This window comes from Podarcis cretensis, assembly GCF_951804945.1.
Source record: "Podarcis cretensis genome assembly, chromosome: 1".
Classification (NCBI taxonomy): Eukaryota; Metazoa; Chordata; class Lepidosauria; order Squamata; family Lacertidae; genus Podarcis; species Podarcis cretensis.
In genome coordinates this window covers 127,788,238-127,798,433 of record NC_137170.1, presented here as the reverse complement: position 1 = coordinate 127,798,433, position 10,196 = coordinate 127,788,238, and the positions used below count along the sequence as shown (strand labels likewise).

At 45.3% G+C, this 10,196-nt stretch overlaps 1 protein-coding gene across 1 annotated transcript in view; it reads left to right on the top strand.

The window, feature by feature from the left end:
- The first annotated feature begins 352 nt into the window (after positions 1–352).
- Positions 353–10,196, top strand: part of HSPD1 (heat shock protein family D (Hsp60) member 1) — a 14,204-nt gene continuing 4,360 nt past the window's right edge. Inside the window, exons 1-8 of the mRNA XM_079978771.1 lie at positions 353–507; positions 2,699–2,874; positions 5,570–5,822; positions 7,040–7,122; positions 7,387–7,482; positions 8,053–8,146; positions 9,170–9,338; positions 10,082–10,181. Of these exons, the coding sequence (XP_079834897.1) occupies positions 2,701–2,874; positions 5,570–5,822; positions 7,040–7,122; positions 7,387–7,482; positions 8,053–8,146; positions 9,170–9,338; positions 10,082–10,181 (969 nt within the window). The 5' untranslated portion in view covers positions 353–507; positions 2,699–2,700. The remainder of the gene's footprint in view (positions 508–2,698; positions 2,875–5,569; positions 5,823–7,039; positions 7,123–7,386; positions 7,483–8,052; positions 8,147–9,169; positions 9,339–10,081; positions 10,182–10,196) is intronic.

Sequence of the window (10,196 nt, the reverse complement as noted above, 5' to 3'; positions counted from 1 at the left end):
ATAAGGTGTTCGGGTTTGTGGGCGTGAGGCGACACTCCCGCCATCTTGAGCGAGGGCGAAGGGGGAGCGGAGGTGACGCAACGCCCCGCGCGACCTTTCGCGAGCATGGGCATTCCAGAAAATTCTGGAACCGCGGGAACCCGGGAACCTGCGCGAGGCATAAACGCCCGCGGGGGCCTTTTGCGTTTTGAAACCCGTCCAAGCGCATAGCGCAGGCGCTGCAAGCGAGGGAGCCCCGCCCGCTCAACCCACCCCTGACGTCTCCTGTTCCCGAGGCGAGGATTGGGCGGGGCGCGAGGGTTATGCCGCCAGGCTGGTTCCCGGGTTCCCTTCCGCGCCAAGCTCTCACGTGGGCTCTGGAGAGGGGGAGGAGGAGGAAGGGGCGGGGCGGCGGGGGAGAGTCGCGAGAGAGCCGCGCTGCTTCCCAGCCTGTGCGCGTGCGGTCCGAGCCGAGCCCGCTGACCGTTCGTACTGCAACCGCTTCCAGCGCAGAGCCGCCGCCAAAGAGTAAGCTGGCGGGCGGGGGGGGGGCGAAGGAGAGAGGGATGGAAGAGACTGACCAATGGGAGCGGGGAGGGTCCTGTGCGTGAAAACGGTTTTTTTCCTCCCCGCATGGTCTCCTGACCACCCCCCTCCCCGCCGCACAAGGTGGTTTAATCCCCATAGGAGAAAGGGTAGATGGGATCAGGGAACTCCTTATGCGGGGGGGGGACGGACCGCGGGTCTCAGGCCTTGATTTTATAGAGACGTGGCGGGGGTAGCGGGAGAGAGAACCCATTTATATCGGGGGGGAGAAGCGGCCTTTGCAGCAGCCATGCCACGCCTCTCCTTCAGGCCGAGCGCGTTTATTCTCGCCGCTCCCCTGTCGTGTGAATGCGCTCACACGTGTGTTGGGAGATGGAGGGGCGGGACCTGCGAGTCTTCCATGCCGATCCCCGATTTGACGGGTTCCGCTTAGGCTGAACCTCCCCCCCAAAAAAAAAAAAATAAAATCACAACCCTGCGAGGCTCTCGTGATCGCTTGGCCCTTTTTTTTTTTTTTTTTTGCGTGGCTGCTTGGGACCCTGGCACGTGCTCTGGCGCCCCTCTGCGACTTTCCTGGTGAAGCTGCTGCTGAAGGAGACCTTTTCGCGTTTTTTCCCTCCACGTTAAAGGTGGGGCTTCTCCCCTCTCTTTCCCACCCCCACCTCCGCCCTAGGGGGAAAGGTGGGCCAAAGTTAGCCTTCCCCTTGCATTGCATTGCATTGCATTGCAGCGCTGCCCTCCTGGCGGCAGGGGGAGGCGTGGGTCCGCATGACCTTGTGTGCCGACCTGATGGTAGGAAGGAGCACGTGTGGGGGGCAAAGGATACGCTGGGCTTGTTCATTGAACTTTCTTCTTCCCTGTTTTCTCCTCCTGAAGCCTCTTTCCTCCCTCCCTCCCTCCCATTCCATCCCACCCCACCCCACCTCCCCGTTTTCTTTCATCTGCTTTTCCTTGATGACCTGAGCAGTTTCCCTATCTCCATTATTCCTGGTATTTGGTTGGTTCAGTATTGTAGTTCCCTCGACTCCTTTGCATTGAAACTTAACATCAAGGTAACTAATTGGAATCAATAGGATACCCCTTCCGATTTGTAGGACCCTAGAGTTGGAAGCGTCCCTGTGGGACATCTAGACCAGTGTTTCCCAACCTTGGGCCTCCAGCTGTTTTTGGACTACAACTCCCATCATCCCTAGCTAGCAAGACCAGTGGTCAGGGATGATGGGAATTGTAGTTCAAAAACAGCTGGAGGCCCAAGGTTGGGAAACACTGATCTAGACTAATGCCCTGAAAAAAGCAGGGGTATGCAGCTGTTCTGTATGGGGATCAGACCTGCAAGATTGGCATTTTCAAAACCAACTGAGCTATCTAGATATGCCCCATTAAACAAGCGCTTGCTCAGTAGTGCTGATCATGTGTATATGTGCTAAAACACACATGCATTCTGTTGAAATGAAATCAGTGCTGAAATTATATAATACTTTATCCCTCAGGATAAATATGTATGCCAGGGTTGTGAAACCTGGTTCCCTCCTTTTGTTACGCTCCTAACATTCATCAACTGTACCCAACATAGGCAGTGGTTAAGGAGCAGTAGTCCAGCAATATCTGAAGGGCCTTAAGTGTTCTATGCTAGCATGCAGGGTTAATTGGTGTTAGCACATAAAATAATAGAACTTTAGAGTTGAGGAACCCCGAGAGTCATCTAGTCCAACCCCCTGCAAGCAGGAATCCTGCCTACAGCTGTCCCTTGGTGGGCTTGACACCTTCTGGTTAACAGTCATTGTGCCACCTGAGGGACCTTCAAATGAGCAACCTGCATGGGTACATACTGCTGCATTGCAGGGGGTTGGACTATGTTTTTTGGGACTACAACTCCCATGATCCATAGCTAACGGCACCAGTGGTCAGGGATGATGGGAGTTGTAGTCCCAAAACATCTGGATTCCAACTCTGATTCTTATGGCTGTTGCCGGTCATGCATGGCCCTGTAATTCAGTTGCCATTTTTCAAAAGGCAGTGCTTGCATTCAGATGACTTTAGCCACTTTGTGTACCTTCAAGCAATGGTCACGACTGAGCTCATGGCTACAGGCATGGAATGCTCTCTAGCAAGTGCCAGATAAAGCAGTGGTTGTGTTGGCACTGATTTCTTTTAAAATTTCATTCGTTTGTAGAAATGCTCCGTTTACCAACAGTGCTGCGTCAGATAAGGCCGGTGTCCAGAGCACTGGCCCCGCACCTTACGAGATCCTATGCAAAAGAAGTTAAATTTGGAGCAGATGCTAGAGCTCTTATGCTGCAGGGCGTTGACCTTCTCGCTGATGCTGTGGCCGTCACCTTGGGACCAAAGGTACTGAAATGGCTTTACTTGCTGTTATGCAGAAGCTTGTGCTGAAGGGATGAGCATAGTCCAAAATATATCCTACATGCTTGTGGTACGATCCAGTCAAAATTAAGAGCTTTGGGGTCTGACTAGTTTTTCGCTGAGAGAGGTGAGCATGTGCTTAAATAACCTTCCAGTGGAATCATCATTGGGGTGTAAAAGTGCTTCGCTTTGGCTGGACCTTGTCCTTTGGATCCTCTTTAAAATAGTTTGCTAGAGCATTCCTGTAAATTTATTGCCACTGGCATACATACGTGACACGAATTAGAATTTGTTGCCTGGCAAGTAGATGAATGAGATAGTTGGGACATGTTCTTTCATGCATTCTCTCACTTTGCTATTCCTTTGCACTAAAATCCTCAAAGGTTTCAAGTCTACATGGCAGCTGCATATATAGCTAGTTTGAGAGAGGCAGAATGCATCACTCACTTGATCTCCTTTTTGCCTTAATGGTGGCTAGACCTTCAGGCATCAAGAGGTGTGTGCTTAAGGTGGCCTTCATCTGAATTTTTTTTGGGTTTCTAAGGCCAGCCAGGGGAAGAAGCAGCAGGGAGTCTCGCTATGTACTCTAGATGGAACCTTGCAATACGCTACAGACATGAATCTTTAGTAATACGTAAAGTATCGCAGTTAACCATTAACAGTCCCAAAGCTCTGTCTGTCTTCATTTCAAACACTCACTGCTCTTCAGTCACATGCTCTTCTTGCCTCTCCTGCTCCCTACTTTAGTTTCCTACACCTGTGTAACACATCCCACTGATAAAATGTGTTTAAAGTGAGCGAAAGTCCCAACAGTACTCTGGACAGTCGCTATCCTTCCCCTCACAATGAACAGAGAGGCTCAGGAAAAAAAACCAGTGATATTTCTTTGGTGAGCTTTTTGGCTCAGTGCAAAGTTAGAAAGTTTCCTACAGCCCAACTGTGCCATACGATATCTTAGTCAAGCAAGACCTTTTTGCTCAAAGAGTGTCATTGCCAGCAGTGGGCAGAAAGTTTGGCTGGTTACCAAGGCTAATCGGAATTGGTGGACCCTCGTTTTAAGCGGTTCCTCTGATGTCCTCAGAGCTGGTCATTTTTTTAATTTTTACTAATCTGATAAATATGACAAGGTGATTTGCGGACAAATTCTTAGAAAAAGTTAAAATAAGGTGCAAGAACAACAGAGTTTAGGTATAAAAGCCACACGGTAACGAACAACTAATTTACATTTTGTGTTATCTATACCAGCAGTTTAAATGGAACTATTCCTTTACATTCACATTATCTGTTCCCACACTTCCTTACGTAAGATATTGCTGCTGCTGCTTCTCCGACATTCATGGGTGATTTCAAATGCACCATGTGTACGGATAAATATTATATATTGCTATATAAATATCACAAAATATGCCCCTACAGGCGTTGCAGCCGTGGCTGATGTGCTACGGTTGTGTCAATAGGTGGCAGAGAGGAACAAGCTATGTCTACGCTCAGTGTTCTGCAACCCGTGAGCACTCAGAATGATTAGTAGCTTGACAGGTGTCCCATAAATAAATATCATACAGTGAAGTTTTACAAGGGTCCTGTTAGAGCAAAAAATTGTGTTTATGTAGCAGAATGTCTGTCTCATTAGCATTAGCTATCCCCATATCTGTTCTAAAAGGTAGAGGGAGCCCCTAAAACAGATTTTTTTGGGTGGGGGGGTTCCATTGTGCAAGTGTAAATACTTCATTCAACATTAGCTGAATGCCTGCTAAAAATATTTTTGTATGTATATATGTAAAACCTGAAGTTCTGAGCTGTAAACATTGGTTCCATGTGTATATCGAGCATCTTGACATAGCTCTCTGCTTACTAAGGGATCATGTGCTGGTGGAGAAGTCTGTAAATGTTAGCCAAAGCCAAATTGTGCATCAACACTGCAAGCCACACAGCACATAGTTAAACTAGTGGAACTTGCTGCTGCAGGAAGCAGTGACGACCACCAATTCAGATGGCTTTAAAAGAGGGGTGGACAAATTCATGGGGGAAGAAGGCTATTAATGGCTGCTACCCCCAGTGGTTCTGCTTTGCTACCACAGCTGGAAGGTCATAATTCTTCCAAATACCAGTTGCCGCAAACAACAGGAAGGGGGGGAGTACGCTTGTGCTTAGATGCTTATGGGCCTTCCACAGGCAACTGGTTGGCCACTGGGGGAACAGGATGCTTGGCTAGATCAAGCAGGCTCTTCTAATTTTCTATAATCATGACATTGTAGAGTTCAGAGGGTCCTCTAGTCCAGTGTTTCCCAACCTTGTGCCTCCAGCTGTTTTTGAACTACAACTCCCATCATCCCTGACTAGCAAGACCAGTGGCAAGGGATGATGGGAATTGTAGTCCAAAAACAGCTGGAGGCACAAGGTTGGGAAACACTGCTCTAGTCCAACCCCTGCTATGCAGAAATCTTGGCTGAAGCATCCATGACAGACGGCCATCCAACCTCTGCTTAAAAATCTCCAAGGAAGGAGAGCCCACCATCTTTCAAGGGAGTCTGTTGCACTGTTGAAGTTGATGCAAGACATTGTTGCAGGCAATGGAGAGTGCATATCTGCCTTCCTGGAAAGTGTTGCGGCTTCCAGCCTCATGGAGAAATTACCTTAGTAATCCAGTGTTTCATTGTGTGTGTGTGTCATGTTTTTACAGGGGAGAACAGTAATTATTGAACAGAGCTGGGGAAGCCCTAAGGTGACGAAAGATGGCGTGACAGTAGCCAAGTCAATTGACTTGAAGGACAAGTACAAAAACATTGGAGCCAAGTTAGTTCAGGATGTTGCCAACAATACCAATGAAGAGGCGGGAGACGGTACTACGACTGCAACGGTACTGGCACGTTCGATTGCCAGGGAGGGGTTTGAAATGATCAGTAAAGGAGCAAATCCGGTGGAGATCAGGAGAGGTAATGACGTGGATAACGTTGGCTCACACCTTCCAATTCCTATAGTTATCTTCCTTGTTTATCTTGGAATTTGTTTTCAAAATTATGTACCAATGTTGCAGAAACATGACAGTGTGCTACTTTCGTGAAAAGAAAATGGGAAGTGGGGTGTCTAATTTTCTGGTCATAGATATGCGTACACCCCTTCCTCATACGCAGGTGTTCAGCGACCCACATCCAGTGGAGCTGTGGGCATGCTATTAGCATTAGCAGAGTATCAGCAGGAAGTGAGTCTGTAGGTATTTGGCATTGCAAAAGCTTCTTTATTTACAGCAGATCAAAACAACAAACATGGCTGAGAGTGAGCAGCAGCTTCACACACGTCTCCTCTGTCCGAAAGCAGAGAACAAAGAGAAAGTACAAAAGCACATAGAACGGAAGTACAGTGTCAGAGTTCTGTTCCCACACTCCTATCACTATGGAATGTGGATCATGAGATCCAATAGCAATGAGAGAATGAAATTACTAACAATATATTGTGACCCCTGTTAAAGCACATTGGTCAGTGAATTATGGTATATTGTTTCTGGCGACAGCTTACGTTACGTGTTGTTTACCGAGCGTAATGGTACCTGGGCTTTTATCGGTCTTTTATAAAAGGCACATAAAATGCTTTTGTGGTCGTCTTCAAAAGCATGAAACAAGTGTGTGTAGAAGGAACAGTTACTGCCCAAAAAGAGTAGCGCATGCTCACAGATAGGCAATCTTAATAAGCAGGTTGCATCTTCATCTTACCTCCTGTCTCTGTGCCTTGTGTTGCCTGGTACTATGGAAGTTGCATTTTTGGTTCTGCCTCCTGCTCTTGCCTTTTTTAAGGCAGAGACAGATTCGAGTGAACCTCCATGGCATCAGATTGGCATTTCCCTAGCTGGTGAAAAGCCCTTGATGCTGGAGGTGGAGGTAACCAGTGGCACGGTGCACTGTTTTTTCCTAGGTGACGAACCCCTCCTGGTGAATGCTTTTGGGGGGAGAAATTCATGATGCAGGGAAGAGGAAGAGGCAGCTCCATCTCTTCCTGGTGTTTAATGTTATAACTGCATCCCAGCAGTCAGGGATAATGCATTGTATGATCATTTATAGCCTTTTTCTTGCTCTTGGAGCATAGTACGATGGTTAAGTTTTGTTTGCTGTTGCCTATGTAGATTGTTTAATTGCATAGCTGTACCTTGTTCCCTCAGGGGTGATGCTTGCTGTAGATGCTGTAATTGAGGAATTGAAGAAGTTGTCCAAACCAGTCACAACTCCAGAAGAAATTGCTCAGGTAAATGCTGTCTCTTTTGTAAAACAAACATCTTCCTTCTCCCTGCTACTTGTATATCGTGTGGGTGCACTGTTTAAGAGGGCTTGCTAAATGTAATGTTTCACTCCATTCAACATCTGTGAGAAAATATTTTATGCACTATTCCTTAAATTTGCGTTGTGATGCCTCTGTGACTATGCTTTCAATACCCCAGCCTCTTTTTTTTAAAAAAAAAGGTAGTATTTGTAGCTAGTTCACGCAGACCTCTCTCTTTTTGTTGGGCAGGTTGCTACAATATCTGCAAATGGCGACAAGGAAATTGGCAACATAATCTCTGATGCCATGAAAAAAGTTGGACGAAAAGGTGTTATCACAGTTAAGGTAAGGGTAACTCTAGTAAGGTGTCTACTTATTGTATGCCAAAATAGGATACTAGCTCACAGAGAGGTTAGGCTGGCCTCAACTAGAGCCAGGGCCTTTTCGGCCGCTGCTCCAATCTGGTGGAACGCTCTGTCACAAGAGACCAGGGCCCTGCGGGACTTGACATCTTTCCACAGGGCCTGCAAAACAGAACTGTTCCACCAGGCCTTTGGTCAGAGCACAGCCTGACCCCCCTCCTTTGGCAATCTGCACAGAATTTTGCTTATTGGTTGCCATAAATTTGATTTTAATTAATTTTTATAATGAAATGTTTTCAGAATCATTGGATTGTTTTGATTGTTGTTAGCCGCCCTGAGCCCAGCTTCGGCTGGGGAGGGCGGGTTATAAATAAAATTTATTATTATTATTATTATTGTTGTTGTTGAGGAAAAGACCTCATCATTGTAGAAAAAGTGCACCATTATGGGGGAGCCAAAGATTTAACACAGAAAATGAAGCAGCTTGTTCTGAGATGGGTTGTGCGCACAGGGTGTAGCTAATTTTCATGACCTTTTTTTAAAAAAAAAACAGGACGGGAAAACTTTGAATGATGAATTAGAAATTATTGAAGGCATGAAGTTTGATAGAGGCTACATCTCTCCCTACTTCATTAATACAGCCAAAGGTAAGTTAGAGCGCAAGATTCCCGCTGCTCGTTTGCCTTAACAGCTTGGTTCTGTTGTAATAGACTTAACGCAGCTAAAAAAATATCTTAGTAATGTGTTCCTTTTTGCCTCAAAATAGAGGTGTCTGCAAATACTAGAACCCACTTCCTAATTTGCAGAATTAGGTCTGTGGCACAAGTTGTGCCACCTTTTCTGGCATGTGATGTGGTTTGTACATACGGATAAACATGCAGGGAAAGGTGAGAGCTCCCCATGCCACTTGTCAGGAACTTAATCTAACAATCCAACCCTTAATGAACCTCTTAGGGTTCTTGGTGGAATACTCTAGGTACGTAACGCGTTTGCCCTTTTGCATGCTGCTGCTGATGAAGCTGCCTCACAAATTATAGGTGCTGGAACTCTCATACTTGCAAATTTGGGTACAGGCAAAATTTGGGTACAGGCAAAAAAAAAAAAAAGATTGCTACTAAAATAGGTAAAAAATGGAATCCAGCTTTAATCTTTCCCACAAGTAACAAATTATATTTCTTTCAAGCAGCCTAATTTAGAAGGAAGTTGAAAAAGCTTGTTTTGTTTTGACCGTTACACCATTGTTAAAAATTTGGAAGCCAGAAATCTTTGATCTGGTTCAGATCACAGAGAGATCTCCCAGTAGATCCTGATCTACCTTCTGCCCATCCCTGAATTAAACTGAAATACTGTTATGTTACTGGGTTTAGGTAAACAAACTCTGTAGCATTACACCAGAGTATACTATCATAATCTTAAAATTCAATTTTGCAAGAATTAATGGTCCTGTTTTTGCATGTCCTTGGGTAGCATTTAAACAGCACCAAGTTCAAAGAAATGTATGTTAGAGACCATTGAAAGTCTGCTGTAATTGGGCATGTATTTTGAAGCGTTTCAAAGAAGGTGGCTGTATAATGGCTATGGTAGGATCAGAAACTGAGGAATGTTCATAGTCACTGTCTCTTGAGAGAGTACTTTGTAATTTATTTCAATAACGTTGCTTTCATCTGTAGGACAGAAATGTGAATTCCAAGATGCTTACGTGTTAATCAGTGAAAAGAAGATTTCTAGTGTTCAGTCCATAGTACCAGCTCTTGAAATTGCCAATAATCACCGCAAGCCTTTAGTTATTATTGCTGAGGATGTTGATGGAGAGGCCCTCAGTACCCTTGTATTAAACAGGTAGGCGTGGGACAACTATCTATCTATCTTTATTTTTAACACTTTTGAGTTTAATCCCTTTCATCTTCCTTAGTAATCTTGCTGCAGAAAGGGGTAACTGTTGCAGGGAAGGGCAAAAATCTTCGCTATAGTTAGATAAAACATTTTCTTTTTCCAGGTATTGTCTGGTCCAAGAAATTGTACACTTTGTGGCCAGATCATTAGGGAAATAAGCCTTATTGATTGAAGTAGGACGTCCATAGAAGAATGCATAGCATTGCAGATCTAGTGGGCTTAAACTATGGGGGGGGGAGATGTTCATCAGTACAGTGGTACCTCGGGTTACAGATGCTTCAGGTTACAGACTCCACTAACCCAGAAATAGTACCTTGGGTTAAGAACTTTGCTTCAGGATGAGAACAGAAATTGTGCTCCAGCGTGCGACGGCAGCGGGAGGCCCCATTAGCTAAAGTGGTACCTCAGGTTAACAACAGTTTCAGGTTAAGAACAGACCTCCAGAACGAATTAAATTCTTAACCCAAGGTACCACTGTAGTCTTAAGCCTTTAATATGAAAACAAATTTAAATCCTGACAAATAAACAAACAATGAATAGCAGATCACTTTCATTGATTTTCGGTTGAGTTTTCAGTGTTGTCAACTATGGAGAGCCTTATTTTACCAGAACACAGTTGTACCATTTCGGAATAAAGATGTGAACAATTGATAACCCTGAGTGCTGACTTTCTCTCCTTTTTTTCCCAGACTGAAGGTTGGCCTACAGGTTGTTGCCGTGAAAGCACCCGGTTTTGGTGACAATAGAAAAAATCAGCTTAAAGATATGGCAGTTGCTACCGGTGGTGCTGTAAGTAAATTTTCA